Source organism: Labrus bergylta, chromosome 1 (genome assembly GCF_963930695.1).
Source record: "Labrus bergylta chromosome 1, fLabBer1.1, whole genome shotgun sequence".
NCBI lineage: Eukaryota > Metazoa > Chordata > Actinopteri > Labriformes > Labridae > Labrus > Labrus bergylta.
This window is the reverse complement of record NC_089195.1, coordinates 34,381,776-34,397,963: the sequence shown is the minus strand read 5'-3', so window position 1 is coordinate 34,397,963 and position 16,188 is coordinate 34,381,776. Positions and strand designations below refer to the sequence as shown.

Sequence of the window (16,188 nt, the reverse complement as noted above, 5' to 3'; positions counted from 1 at the left end):
AGTAAAAATTAGAGGAACTCCACCATCTGTCCTTTAAATATATAAAATGCAGTAATTTTCATGGCATGGTTTTGTCGACCTTATAAAATACACCTTCACGACTTTCGACATCAATCCTTCATCCGAAAGTCAGTTGGGCTTTTTTCTTTCCCATAAATACAAAAACTGAAAATAGTGAAAATGAAGGCTTCTCTGAAAGGAACACTTCCTACTTATCACATGTATCTCTACAAAACAAGATCAGAATGTCACCAAAATTGGACTGCATGTGTTTGTCTCTTTCCATTTCTATATTTCTGTATATCCATCTTTTCCACTTTTCCAAGCTCATCGCAGTCCCGGACTGACAGAAAGCTGCTCAACATGAGTCTGGTTCTACTTGAAGTTCCTGCCTGTTAAAAGGAAGTTTTTCTTTGCCACTGCTACTTTGCTAAATGTTTTAACACCTGTAGTCTCTTTATATAACATATGTCATAAATAGGTGATATAACTATAAAAATGAATTAATGAACACAAATGGTCAGTGTGAGTTTCAAAATGAAGTTACTATACCAGCCTTTTTTTTATTTTGCTGATTTGTTTGTCACTCGGGATAGACAAAGCTGCAGCATCTCTTAATCTCCACCTTGAGATAGTTTGTTCTGTTGGAACATAATTTGAATAGTTTGAGGAGACGCGTAAGGTTATGTTTATTTGTATGCAAACGTTTCTTATTCTGTCTTAAGCATATCAGGTTCAACACAAAGAGGACAAAACAGAGAGGACAAAACAGACCGAAACAGGATGGAGAGGATTCTCTTTACAGCGCTCATTCTCATCAGTGTGAGCAGTTTCTCAGCAAAACATGTTTTCATCCATTTTTTCAAAACCTGGCCGGACGCTCAGACATACTGCAGGAAACACCACACCGACCTGTCTCCCATCTCCAATGAGGTGGAGTATCAAATGTTCAAACGTTTATTTTTGGAAACTTCGTTTTGGTTTGAAGGATGGATCGGCCTGTACTTCAATGAGAAAAGCCCCACTAAGTGGTCGTGGTCAGGAGGAGCAAATGCTACCAAAACTGATAGATTTTCATTTGACTCACAAGGCAGATACATGATTTGGAACAAGAATGGTTTTTACAGTTCCTATAGGTACAATGACCGTTTCTTCTGCTTCAACCTGATGGTGGATGAGGTGAAGAAGACCTGGGAGGAGGCTCTGGAGCACTGCAGAGAGACTCACACTGACCTCACCAGCCTGAACTCTGAGACCGAGCAGCGCCTGGCCCTGAGCGAGATCCAGCACGACCGCATCACAGAGCGGGTGTGGATCGGCCTGCGTTTCCTTGGTGATCGCTGGCTGTGGGTGGACGGTGACCCTCTGGTGTACGAGGCCTGGCCCGAAGGAGACCAGGAGCACCAGTGTCCTCTCAGGAAACGCTGTGGAGCTCTAACCAAAGAGGGACACTGGGAGAACTGGGACTGTGAGGAAAAACTCCACTTCATCTGCTATTGAATCTCAGTCATTAGTGTCATAGCCAGAAACAGCTCTTATCTTCACTCATTATATTCTTTCTTTATTTTGTTGGTGTTTTTCTTATCCCAAATGATTTGTAGGAATTTGGTTCCAACATCAAATTGAACTGAAAATGTGTGTTATTACTTTTTTTTTTTTTTTTAATAAGGAAGTCTATGGAAGTCATTTCTGAAACATACTATCTCAGAAAATGATATGTCCTCAATGATTCAAACTTTCCAGATTGGTTTTCCAGCTTGATATCGTTAACATACTCAAATATGATATCTTTAGCGCTATCATGTCGTCAGATGTGATGTGTTGTTTTTTTGGTTAAAGTCTGATAAGTCAATAACAGTTAGAGTAGGAAAATAATAATTGAACAGTGTGTTCCTTTGTTTCTTCGCAGTGTTGCTACCTCGTTATACATTTATATATTATAACATGTATCCCGTCCCGCCTACTCTGAATTGCTGTTGGCCGAATCACCTCTCAATCAATCCTTCCCCGGCAGACGTGGGTTGTGCATCATCTTAGTTGGTCAGAAGCAGTACAGGACGACGAGTGAGCTGTCTCTTAGTTCAGTAAAGTTATTTACTCCTGCATTATGTGGACAGTGAGAACCTGACACTCAAATATTTTCCTGTCTGAATAATAAATGCTGTGTGTGTGAAGTTGAAAATAAAGTTCTTTGAAAACAAATCCGTCTCAGGAGATTTTTTACTGATGCCTCATGGCAGAGCTGTGTCCAGAATCTTTTGAGTGGGGTGACCCAACCGGGGCTCTGACTCATGCAAGGGTGGCATAAAGTTTGTGTGCACACACAAATGTATAAATTGTATCTATTTACCCTTTCTATCTTTACTTATCATATCTACTTTTGGAGGAGGGGTTGCTCATTTTCTCTACATACACTTCTTGAGATTTGGGTTGAAATTGTCTTTAGGTCCTGACAGAAATTAATAACTCATGTTCTCTGAAAAAGGAACAAAGAAAATCCGTCATCTGTATCAGTTTGTGAGTCTGTAAAAACTTTGACCAATGTCTGCCACGAGGTAACAATCTGATGGACCAATCAGACGCCTCCCTGTCTCCCCGCTTGCTCTCTACCTCTTGCGTGCTCTAGCCCACACTCAAAGCGGTTACAGTTTCTCTAAAATATACAATATAGCAGTAGAAATCTAGTAAGAAAAACATTTACAGACATATTTACTTCAACACATAAGGCCATTTCCTCAACTGATTCAGAGATTTCTTCCAGAATTGATCTTGGATAATCCTGGCAGAAAACAGACTCTATGTCTGTGTCTATAGACAAACAGTGAGAGCACCAACACTACCAGTCCGCCCCAGCTCGAGCCGGCCCCGGCTCCTTGTCTTCACCGCCGAGGCCAGCAATATAGCCGCAAGATGGTTGCTGCCGACAGGACAATCTTTTGTTGCGTCGGCCCTGGCGGCCAGCGATGGCCCCCGACGGCTACCGGCCGCAGCAGCCAAAACACAAGACCGGCCTGTCGGCAGCAGCCGTCTCGCCACTATATTTATTTTTTCGCCATTATCAGCTTTCTCCATAGAGCCTGTTAGCATAGCTTCCAAGCAATATGGCGGATGTTAAGTTTAGATTCTGGGAGTGAGTTCCCACCCACTGATCTGTGATTGGTCTGTAGCTTCAGTAGTCGAAAATATGAGGCACTAGCGTTGCAGTTTCACCCCGCTAACCGCAACAGCTTCCAGTGACGCAAAATGACGATATTTGCGTCACTGGAAGCTTCTTTTCAGACTCAGAAATACAGAACTTTCCAGTCTCAGGCGGAAATGAGGGCTGGATGCACGACCATTCAAAAATACTACCAGGTTTCTAATGATACAAAGCTTAATGCAAACGGGTGAAGTATCCCTTTAAGGGCACCAATCACAAATTATCACTAGTCTGTCCTGTAGACGTCTTTTTGTTTTTCAAATGTAGACAACTGAGGTGTGTCTGGTTCTACTCGAAGTTGCTGCTACTTTGCTAAATGTTTTGCATGTAGTCTCTTTATATAACATATGTCATAAATAGGTGGATAGACAAAGCTGCAGCACATTTTAATCTCCACCTTGAGATAGTTTGTTCAGTTGGAACATAATTTGAATAGTTTGAGGAGACGCGTAAGGTTATGTTTATTTGTATGCAAACGTTTCTTATTCTGTCTTAAGCATATCAGGTTCAACACAGAGAGGACAAAACTTCACTCACTCTTTGAAGAAACAGACCGAAACATGATGGAGAGGATTCTCTTTACAGCGCTCATTCTCATCAGTGTGAGCAGTTTCTCAGCAAAACATGTTTTCATCCATTTTTTCAAAACCTGGCCGGACGCTCAGGCATACTGCAGGAAACACCACACCGACCTGTCTCCCATCTCCAATGAGGTGGAGTATCAAATGTTCAGACGTTTATTTTTTGAAAGTTCGTTTTGGTTTGAAGGATGGATCGGCCTGTACTTCAATGAGAAAAGCCCCACTAAGTGGTCGTGGTCAGGAGGAGCAAATGCTACCAAAACTGATAGATTTTCATTTGATTCACATGGCAGATACACGGCTGGGCACAAGAATGGTTTTTACCATACCTATAGGCAAGATGCCCGTTTCTTCTGCTTCAACCTGATGGTGGATGAGGTGAAGAAGACCTGGGAGGAGGCTCTGGAGCACTGCAGAGAGACTCACACTGACCTCACCAGCCTGAACTCTGAGACCGAGCGGCTCCTGGCCCTGAGCGAGATCCAGCACGACCACATCACAGAGCGGGTGTGGATCGGCCTGCGTTTCCTTGGTGATCGCTGGCTGTGGGTGAATGGTGACCCTCTGGTGTACAAGGCCTGGCCCGAAGGAGACCAGGAGCACCAGTGTCCTCTCAGGAAACGCTGCGGAGCTCTAACCAAAGAGGGACACTGGGAGAACTGGGACTGTGAGGAAAAACTCCACTTCATCTGCTATTGAATCTCAGTCATTAGCGTCATAGCCAGAAACAGCTCTTATCTTCACTCATTATTTTCTTTCTTTATTTTGTTGGTGTTTTTCTTATCCCAAATGATTTGTAGAAATTTGGTTCCAATATCAATTTGAACTGACGACGTGTCTTATTACTTTTTTTTTTTTTTTAATAAGGAAGTCTATGGAAGTCATTTCTGAAACATACTATTTCAGAAAATGATATGTCCTCAATGATTCAAACTTTCCAGATTGGTTTTCAATCTTCAAACGTTTAGGAATTTGATTTAGAACAACTGTTTCAAATTGTAACTGTTTTAAGTGATCTCAGTGGTTTTTGTCACAGATTCTGAGTGTTTCATGTGTTGTTGCTTGTTTTACTGTGCTTGTAATCTCGACAGCATTTGAAATGAGGGAAACCTCAATGTCTTTTCGAGAATAAAAAAAGGTTTGAAATGAAATGAAATATGATATCTTTAGCACTATCATGTCGTCAGATGTGATGTGTTGTTTTTTTGGTTAAAGTCTGATAGGTCAATAACAGTTAGAGTAAGAAAACAATAATTGAACAGTGTGTTCCTTTGATTCTTCGCAGTGTTGCTACCTCGTTATACATTTATATATTATCACATGTATCCCGTCCCGCCTACTCTGAATTGCTGTTGGCCGAATCACCTCTCAATCAATCCTTCCCCGGCAGACGTGGGTTGTGCACCATCTTAGTTGGTCAGAAGCAGTACAGGACGACGAGTGAGCTGTCTCTTAGTTCAGTAAAGTTATTTACTCCTGCATTATGTGGACAGTGAGAACCTGACACACAAATATTTTCCTGTCTGAATAATAAATGCTGTGTGTGTGAAGTTGAAAATAAAGTTCTTTGAAAACAAATCCGTCTCAGGAGATTTTTTACTGATGCCCCATGGCAGGGCTGTGTCCAGAATCTTTTGAGTGGGGTGACCCAACCGGGGCTCTGACTCATGCAAGGGTGGCATAAAGTTTGTGTGCACACACAAATGTATAAATTGTATCTATTTACCCTTTCTATCTTTACTTATCATATCTACTTTTGGAGGAGGGGTTGCTCATTTTCTCCACATACACTTCTTGAGATTTGGGTTGAAATTGTCTTTAGGTCCTGGCAGAAATTAATAACTCATGTTCTCTGAAAAAGGAACAAAGAAAATCCGTCATCTGTATCAGTTGTAAGTCTGTAAAAACTTTGACCAATGTCTGCCACGAGGTAACAATCTGATGGACCAATCAGACGCCTCCCTGTCTCCCTGCTCGCTCTCTACCTCTTGCGTGCTCTAGCTCACACTCAAAGCACGTCACCGATGACTTTAGGAGTTTATACTGTGAGTTTACTGACCGCTGAATGAGACATGAGACGACGTAGTTTTTACACAATGTAAGAGATGAGCTGAAGTCCACTTCTGGAAAGACAACATCAAACCTTCATCCGAAAGTCAGTTGGGTTTTTTCTTTTCTATTTTACAAAAACTTAAAATAGTGAAATTTAAGGCTTCTCTGAAAGGGAGCGCATCTGACTTATCACATGTATCTCTGCAAAACAAGATCAGAATGTCACCAAAGTTGGACTGGATGTTCGCAGACAGTTACTCATTGTAATAAAGCAAAGTTTATATCAATGCCTTTTCAAGTTTTTGTTTTATTTACACACTAAAACACACGTTGCATAGGCAAAACGTGTAGTGAAACAAAAATTCAAAAGGCATGTATGTAAAAGTCCTTAAAGGGATACTTCACCCATTGAAACATGAATCTGTATTGACATTGGGTCATATATGTAGAAATGTGAAATACATTTTCAAGTTGGTACCTTCTTGGCCGAGAAAAGGCAGAAAGTGTCTTTTTGGCTCATGTGGATAAAAGACACCAAATCCCAGAATGCACAGCATCGTAGGCCACTACCACTAAGGTCCTCGATTTCAGTATCAGAAATACTTTATTAATCCCAGAGGGAAATTCGATCGTTACAGTTTCTCTAAAATAAACAATATTATATACAGTATAGCAGTAGAAATCTAGTAATAAAAACATTTACTGACATATTTACTTCAACACATCAGGACGTTTCCACAACTGATTCAGAGATTTCTTCCAGGCCCCGGCTCCTCGTCCTCACCGCCGAGGGAAGCATTATAGCCGCGAGACGGTTGCTGCCGACAGGCCGGTCTTTTGTCACAAAAACTTTATCCGTAGAGTACTACGATGTAGTTTCTACACAATGCAAGAGATGAGCTGAGGTCCACTTCTAGAGCAACGGTGCTTGTATATGTAAGTGAGGGGGCGTGGCATTAGAAGGAGCACAGAGGGGAGGGGGTGGGTGCAGATAGAGCACTGAGGGAATGCTACTTTCAAAATCATGCTAGTTTTTGAAATTACCAACCCTGCCTTTAAGTAACAAGAGATTGGCAACAATGTCTGAAGCCCCACGTCTCTGAAAAAGCCAATCATAGTTTAGGATTTTGAGTTGGCACTTGGGGTGGCCAATCAGATTTCAAGGGGGGCCCTTGCCACCCCCTCTTGCCACGCCCCTGCCCCACGGTGTCTACACTAACTGACCAGGAAACTGTTAGTGGTATTCAAAAATGTATCACCTTGTCCAATTTAACAGCTTTAAAGAATGGTAACAGTGGGGCGCTGGTGGCGCAGTGGTTTGTGTGCATGCCCCATGTATGGAGGCCAAAGTCCCCAAAGCGGGCGGCCCAGGCTCAAATCCAGCCTGTGGCTCCCCTCCCACATGTCATTCCCCGCTCTCTCTCTGGTTTCCAGCTCTATCCACTGTCCTATCTCTCCACTAAAGGCACAAAAATAAATCTTTAAAAAGAAGAAGAATGGTAACAGTGAGCGTTTCATATTAAGTAGGCCTAACCATGCAGATCACTTTTTCATTGCTCTGATTTGTTTGTCACTCAGATGCACCTTGTGACCTTGAGAAGATTTGTTTTGTAGGCACATTATTTAAATCGTTTGAGAGGACGTCTTAGGTCATCTTATTATGTATGCAAATGTTCTGTCTTTTGTCTTGTTATGAGTTCAACACAGAGAGGATAAAACGCCGCTCTCACTGCTCGCGGAAACACACCGAACCAGGATGGAGAGGATTCTCTTCACAGCGCTCATTCTGATCAGTGTGAGCAGTTTGTCAGCAAAACATGTTTTCATCAGTTCGTCCGTAACCTGGCCGGACGCTCAGACATACTGCAGGAAACACCACACCGACCTGTCTCCCATCTCCAATGAGGTGGAGTATGAGGTGTTCAAACGTTTTCTTTTGAAGAATCGCTTACGGTTTCTTCTGCTTCAACCTGATGGTGGATGAGGTGAAGAAGACCTGGGAGGAGGCTCTGGAGCACTGCAGAGAGACTCACACTGACCTCACCAACCTGAACTCTGAGACCGAGCGGCGCCTGGCCCTGAGCGAGATCCAGCACAACCACATCACCAAGCGGGTGTGGATTGGCCTGCGTTTCCTTGCTGATCGCTGGCTGTGGTTGAACGGTGACCCAATGGTGTACAAGGCCTGGCGCAATGGAGACCAGGAGCACCAGTGTCCTCTCAGGAAACGCTGCGGAGCTCTAACCAAAGAGGGACACTGGGAGAACTGGGACTGTGAGGAAAGACTCAACTTCATCTGCTATTGAATCTCAGTCATAAGCGTCATGACAACAGCTCTTATTTCACTCAACATAGTCTTTCTTTCTTTGGGTGTTTTTCTTCTTCCATATGGTTTGTAGAAACTTTGCTCCAGCATCAAATTGAACTCCTCATCCAGAAGATGCGCGCGATCACTTCGTCTTTAGGGCGGACCGGGAAAATAATTCAGGTTCTGGAGTTTGAAACCAACCCCGTCCTGCACAATTACTTAAAAAATAATTTAAAAAATGCAATATAACTAAGTGTAATATCCGAATCGAAAAAACCAGCAGTTGTGTGATAAAGGTAAAAGGTATACATGTTAACATGTTTGATTGTGTCCTAAAACTTGTGTTGTAGTACTGGAAATCCGTCTTTGTCTCAAGACCGGCCTGCACTAGTTTTTTGCATCTAATTTTTGCATATTGCCTTTATCTAACACCTGAGGTTTCTTTTTTTTAAAGATTTATTCTTGGGCTTTTTGTGCCTTTATTGTAGAGATAGGACAGTGGATAGAGCTGGAAATCAGGAAACGAGAGAGTAGGGAATGTCATGCGGGAAAGGAGCCACAGGTGGGATTTGAACCTGGTCCGCCTGCTCGGAGGACCATAGCCTTCATACATGGGCCACCAGCGCCCCACACCTGAGGTTTCTGCTTGTTTAGGACTAGTGAACCCCTCACCACCACGAACAGAAACACCCCTCCCAGGGGTTAGAGCAGAGTGTGGCTGTGTCAACATTTGTTATAACTTGGGGCTATACAAATAAAGATTGATTGATAGTTTCATTGATTGTTTGAATGCATTCCCTGGAGGCTCCACCTTGTGGGCAGCATCAGAATTACACTCAAAATATTCACACATCCTGGCTCAACATGTAGGAAGACCTGCCAGTAGAGAGTTGCAATAGTCAATGTGTGATATCATAAGAGCCTGTACCAGGAGCTGTGTAGCATAATCTGACAGGTAAGGTCTGATCCTCCTGATGTTGTACAGGGCAAATCGACATGACCGGGCAATCGAGGCTACTTGAACCTTAAAAGTTAGCTGGTCATCAATCATGACACCCAGGTTCCAGGAAGACTTTGTGGGCATGAGTTAGATTGTTCCAAGCTGGATATTGATCTGTGGTTGCATAGAGGGACTGGCTAGGACAACAAGGAGCTCAGTCTTTGAAAGATTGAGTTGAAGGTGGCGTTCATTTGTCCATTTAGAGATATCAGCAAGGCATGATGAGATTCTTGCAGAGACTGTAACATCGTCTGGCGGGAATGACAGGAAGAGCTGGGTATCGTCAGCATAGCAGTGGTATGAGAAGCTATGAGAGTGGATTATTGAACCAAGTGAGCTTGTGTATATGGAGAAGAGAAGGGGACCAAGCATTGACCCTTGGGGTACCCCTGTGGATAAACTGTGCGCTTTGGACACTTCTCCCTTCCACGACACTCACACAAAAGATCGCCCAGAGAGGTAGGACATGAACCCGTAGAGGCCATAAGTAGTGTCTTTGTAATTTGACATCTTAAAAATACAACTAAAATGCTCCTGTGCTTTTTTTTAGTCTCTGTTGAAGGGTGAAGGATGATATCAGTAAAAATGTAATCATTAACTGTACGGACTGTAATGTTATTATACGAGACATATGAAGGGTCCCTCCCCCTCCTTCCACCTTCTCAATCAGCTCCGGGAGCTCCACGATCAAGGGATCTGATAAATCAGTGGGCGGAGATTTTCACAGGTTGATCTCTAATCTCCAACATAATCTACATTATAGACATAATGTAGAACTGAAAACCAAGGGTTAACCCTAAAGTGACCTCGCTATCTCCAAATCCTGCTTCGTAGTTCAGGCCCCTGGTCAGAGTCAGGTTTTGATGCATTTGCACAGCATGCATTATTTATTCTTCTCCAGATAACCTCCAGACACAGGAGACACAAACACAGATGGGTTTTTCATACCAGGTGTGTCTGTAGGGAACCTCAACATGACCTGTGAGCATATGAAGAAAAACATCAGACTTTCTTTTCCGATGACGGTCAAATGGAAATTCAACTAAGCAAAATTGTATAGGGAAATACTTGACGGCCTCACTGACTTCAGTAGGAGACTTGCAAAGTTAGGAAGTCCAGCGTCATGGTTCATTTTACTTTTGGAAGTCAAGCGCGGCTCCATAATCCCATCATGTTGCCGCCACCTGTAACTCTGTGGAAACCATCCTGGGTCACGAAACTACATCATTAATGATGTTTCCACACATGCACAAAACTCCTTGAGTTGAGCCGCATGTGAGAACACAAAGGTTCAAATATTTCACCTAGACTGAACCCCAACTTTTTACCTGCAAGGTGTCAGGATGAGCTGATTTGTGATTGCAGCACACAGAGGTTTTTAGTCGCAAGGTGCAGAACAAAGCGTTACAACATGTCACAAAAAGTAAGGACATTTGTGTTTGGTAGATTACTTTGTTGTAACAATGCTTCTTGGCAATAAATATTATACTGTTGGAAAGCCTGTTTATTTCCCTTTTAAATGGTGCCACATTTGTAAGGAACATGCATTCTTGGGAAAAGCAGCAGAGTTGACTAGACGGGTTGCGCCCGTTAAAAACTTCATTGTGAGGAGAAGATCGTAAAGAATTAGAAACCACAACTCTGAATGAATTAATAACAGAAACGCCTTATAATATTCAGAAAGTTATACAAAGTGGCCTGCTATCAGGAGGAATCCAATCTCTTTGTTCTCCTCAGAAGGGAAAAACTATCCATCCATTATCAATACCGCTATTCCCAGCCAAACTCACATTCACACTACAGATAAAGTAGAGTCTCCAGTTAACATAACGAGCATGTCTTTGGACTGTGGGAGGAAGCTGGAGAACTCGGAGGGAACCCACACATGCCCGGGGGGAAAATGCAGACTCCACACAGAGAGACTCCTGTCAGCAGATGAGGCCTTGCTGTGAGGCAATAGCTCTAACCACCGCACCACTGTGCAGCCCGGGGCAAAACTAATTTATATTGTTTTTAACTTTTACACTTTGAAAATGTCTTGACAATCAATCTAATCACTTCTTTCATGTTGGGAGGATAAAGAGTTGAGTTCCAACAGCAGGTGAATCACATTAACTAGATCAAGGTGAAATGAAAATACATTTGCAAAGCAAAGTTGAGGATGTGAGTGAAGGTGACATCTGTGACATCACAGACGTACACTAGCATATATATGAGGAGGCAACAGAGGAGGGAGCCGTCGCAGTGGAACCCGAGCCTCACCTGTAATAGAAGACACTTTGAACGCTTCCTCGCAATTATCTGTAAGATTCAGCACCATGCAGATTGTCGTTTTGAGCATGCTTTTGATTGTTAATGTGTCAGCACAGTTTGGAAAGCATGTATATGTGAATATTTCAAAGCGATGGCAAGAAGCTCGAGACTACTGCAGAGATAAATACACTGATCTTTCCCCTTTCACTACACCATTGGATCAAGAGAGACTGAAAAATGCAACAATGGAGATGACAAAGTTGGCCTGGATCGGCCTCTACAAAGACAAGGAACAAATGTGGAGGTGGACTGGAGAAGAACTCGCAACAAATATACAAACATGGGCTGATGGAGAACCTCTGGACAATGAGACATTTGCTGTGACTTGCTGGCATTGTGACCGAAAAGGGTGGCATGGTGTCAGATCAGATACAGAAATTCCCTTTTTCTGCTTCAACCTGATGGTGGATGACGTGAAGAAGACCTGGGAGGAGGCTCTGGAGCACTGCAGAGAGACTCACACTGACCTCACCAGCCTGAACTCTGAGACCGAGCAGCGCCTGGCCCTGAGCGAGATCCAGCACGACCGCATCACAGAGCGGGTGTGGATCGGCCTGCGTTTCCTTGGTGATCGCTGGCTGTGGGTGGACGGTGACCCTCTGGTGTACGAGGCCTGGCCCGAAGGAGACCAGGAGCACCAGTGTCTTCTCAGGAAACGCTGCGGAGCTCTAACCAAAGAGGGACACTGGGAGAACTGGGACTGTGAGGAAAAACTCCACTTCATCTGCTATTGAATCTGTCATGTTATTGATGTTTTAACAGAGGTGGGCACAGTGAATAATTTGTTTTAACTTCCATTCATTTGTAAAAAACATCTATTCTATGGAAAAAAAAACTAAACCATCAGATTTTTGCCATGTCAATAGATCCGAGTTCTTAAGATGATGAATTAGAAATCTCAAAATTACACACGTGTCTGTATGAAAATCTACAATTAACAGAAACTTTTCTGACATGTCATCACCGTCTTCACTCGAGCATCACTCCAGAAATTCATGTAGGTGACGCAGCACTTCACAATAAAAGCACCGGGGCAGAGAAGGGCATTTTGGTTCGTTATCCAATAAGCTCTCTGAACTGCAGCAGGTGCTACGCTCTGGTTCATCATGAGTGAGCAGGTTTTTGATGTTAACTTTGCTTCTTTGCTTTTTTAGTGACATTTCAACGTCTAAAATGAAAAATATTTTGTTTAGTCAATTGTTTTTTTAGTTGTAATGGTCATGATTTTAACACTAGGCATGCTTCAAGAAGTTGTTTTACACTTCCACCCTTAAACACTAACGTAAGACAACGTACTGTTATGCATCGAGGCATGAAGATGTGGAATGATCTTCCATCAGATTTTGCAGACGATCTCCTTGGTGTGTCAGGGCCTTTACTCTGCATTGTTTAAGTAGGAACAATAATTATAAGATTTATCCAACACTGTATTTTATTGATTGCATAGATATAACGTGAACATATGAGAGATTTCCTTTTTGACTTGCAATAGGTTTATCTTAGTGTTCTTGATTTGTACTTTGCCTGTTAGTGTGCTGTCATTTATTCTATTTTTGTATTTTTATGTTCCGTCTTGGACTTTCAATAATTTAATTTGTGTTGTTTATAAAATTCATGTTTTTATGAGTGGACCACAGGAAGAGTAGTTGCTAATGGGGATCCAAATAAACAAATAAATTACAGTGTAAAAATTGAATTTCCCCTCACAGGATTAATAAAGTATATCTTCTTCTTCTTCTTCGATTTAATCATGTCTATAAACCCCTCTATTTCAGCCCTGCTCAGAACAGGCTGTTTCTGTGTCTGTAACTTTAAATATGTAAATGAGCTGTGTCTGACCACGCCCCCTCTCTGGAAGGGTTTGGGTGTCTGGCTTTCTCACTCCATGTCCTATTGTTTACGGTGAGAAGGCAGACTCAGAGGGCAGAACAAACACCTAGCTGTGGGAGTGTCACCCACCTGGGGGAGGGGCTACTGCCCTTTGTGATGTCATGAAGGGTAAAATCTGGTATCATGGCAACTCTAACAGAAATAAATCAAAACCTCATCTGAATTTGAACTTGTTCAAAAAGTCAAAATGAGATTAGTTTTAAAAAAAATGAGAAACTTTATTGACATTAAAAACCAGGCGGGAACAGGAACAGCATCCGTCTGAGCAAACACCTGAACAGACCGAATACCTACAATAACAATGAGCACGTACAATATAAAGTCGCAGTAACACAGGAGCAACGACTACAGGAGTGGTGTTTGGGTGAAGAGACTTCCAGGTGTGATTTATGGCACAGTTTTTTTGGACCGTCGGGATAGGATAGTTCTCTCCTGAGCCGGAACAGGTCAAACAGGAATGTATTTTGACTGAATTTGAAAAAAACAAAACAGATAACTGAGGTCAAGGATGTGCACATATGATGTCTGGATTAGAATATATTTTTTACTTAAAGTGTGTCTGTGAGTTCAGCCATGTGGATATGTTGAAGACTTTTTATAAGTGTAACGCAGTTGTAAGATAAAAAGTCAGAATTCTTTCACAGTTTGTGTTTCACCATAAACACTGAGGCGTTTAGAAACAAACTGAAGTTATCCTCTTGTAATAAAACCTTCCATTATAACACAAATCACATTTTAGAGCGCACACTGTCCTCATAGTGTTTACTTCAGAGAACGAGATGTTTCTCTTCAGACATTAACTTCTTTAAAGGAGCAATATGTAAGATATCTACTGAACTTTAAAGTGACCTTACTATCTGATCATTAAGGAAACATGCTATGTTGAAGTGCTGGCTTCTCTGACAACAATGCAGCAGCCAGTATGTCCTCCTTCTAACTTTAGATTCTGCTCCTGAAGGCTCTGGATTTGTTTGGACCAGAGAAGGTAGGCGGTTTTATCCTCTGTAACATGGAGTACAATCTAATCACTAGGCCATCTGCGCCCCATCAGAAGGCAGTTTAATTAATACATTTTGGGGCGATTTATGAGCTCTGTGAGCACTTGTGATTGTCGGAGCCTAAAAACAATAAAGTCTGCTTGTTGTTGACGTTAAAGAAAAGATCGCTCAATCCAAAGCACGTATCATAAATATGTGCAGAGCTCCTTTTGGTTACTTCAGCAGACGAGACAGTGTCCCATTTCTCTTCGCAACATTTAAAAAAAAGCTCAGGGTTACAGGCCCTCTGGGAAAGGCCTTTTTAAAGTGCTGGATACACGTCAGAGCGTCCAAATGTAAAAACGAGAGGAGGAATGAGATCACGTCACAGCAGGGAGCGTCACTCCAATCCAAGATTTACAGAAGAGTGTGTGTCAGGTGCAAACTTACACACACAAACATTTAAATACCAACACACACACACACACACACACACACACACACACACACACACACACACACACACACACACACACACACACACACACACACACACACACACACACATACACACACACACACACACACACACCTGGTTCCTCTTTTCTAAGTTCTTGGTTTTGCTGCTCCTCCTCGACTCCCTCGTTCACTTTCACTTTCAGGACTTCCAGTGAGAAACTTCTGTCAGTCACAAACTCAGACGTATCCGGTCTCGGTCTCGTCACGGCTCTTCAGGATTTGAGGCCCATTCGAGCCATCAGCTGTTCGTAGACAGTCCAAGCCATGGCGGCCATGAGAGTGCGTCGCAGAGACCTGGGTACGGCCCCGCGGAAAAACCCAGCCACGCCGTTCTCCTGAGGGCGAGCGAGGACAGAGAGGGGTTAGATTTGTTTTTGAATGTTACGAGCCTGAAATAGGCCTGAACTGACCACAACACAATCCTAACAGCTTGCATTATTCATTATTTATTGTTAATTATCTTTTTAAAAACACAAAGGACAAATACAAAACAACATAACTGCTGCTACCTTTTTTTTTTATTGCTGCTGCTATTTTATTATAAATCTGTTCCGGAGAAGAATTTGACAACATTTCAGACAGTGCTGATGCGCTCGGCGATGAAACGATTGTGCAACATAAAAAGCATTTTGTTTCCTCCTCATCTTTTGTTTTGGTCACATGTAGCCTAACCTTTGACCTCCCAATCGTTGTGTTTAACCCTCAGTCATCAGTTTAATTTACGACCCTCTTAAGTCACTAAGGACAAAAATGTCCATTTCCAAAAATCTGATATAAAAATAGAACAAATTGAAAATGTTCCTACTTTTTTCTGCATACATCTCTTAAACAACTTCAGCCCTGCTCAAAACTACCAAACATTCAATCATTTTTTAGGAATTTAACCCTTTAAATGCCAGTTTGATTACTTGATATTGTTATTTATGAAAAAAAAGAAGAAGTTATTTTTCATATAACAAATATTTGGTGGCTGGGGGATTTTTTTTTAATCAGTTTTGGATATGTCAAAGATTATCCAAAATATTGACTTTGATGCATTGTTAGTTTTTGTGTAGCATCAGATTTGAAATGTAGTTCCCTGTTTGGACACTGGAGGGCGAAAATGTCCAATTTACAAAAAACTGCTATAAAAATAGAACAGATTCATGTTTTTTTTCTACTTTTTTTTTTTTTGCATAAATCTCTTAAACAACTTCAGCCCTGCTAAAAACTATCAAATATTGAGTAATTATCAGGAATTTAACTCTTTAAATGCCAGTTTGATAATATGATTATGGCATTTAAAGGGGTTAAATTACTGATAATTATTCAATATTTGATAGTTTTGAGCAGGGCTGGAGTTGTTTAAG

General features: G+C 42.0%; 3 protein-coding genes across 3 annotated transcripts; all 3 read left to right on the top strand.

Moving 5' to 3' along the window:
• The first annotated feature begins 1,098 nt into the window (after nucleotides 1-1,098).
• LOC136179207 (snaclec VP12 subunit B-like) lies at nucleotides 1,099-1,500 on the top strand. The gene has a single exon (XM_065954651.1). It carries the CDS (start codon nucleotides 1,099-1,101, stop codon nucleotides 1,498-1,500), a length of 402 nt encoding a protein of 133 aa, XP_065810723.1.
• A 2,646-nt stretch (nucleotides 1,501-4,146) lies between these two features.
• On the top strand, nucleotides 4,147-4,479 carry LOC136179202 (snaclec VP12 subunit B-like). The gene has a single exon (XM_065954614.1). It carries the CDS (start codon nucleotides 4,147-4,149, stop codon nucleotides 4,477-4,479), a length of 333 nt encoding a protein of 110 aa, XP_065810686.1.
• A 3,326-nt stretch (nucleotides 4,480-7,805) lies between these two features.
• On the top strand, nucleotides 7,806-8,138 carry LOC136179201 (snaclec 5-like). Its single transcript, XM_065954568.1, has one exon. The coding sequence runs from the start codon at nucleotides 7,806-7,808 to the stop codon at nucleotides 8,136-8,138; it is 333 nt and encodes a 110-aa protein (XP_065810640.1).
• Nucleotides 8,139-16,188: the final 8,050 nt, after the last annotated feature.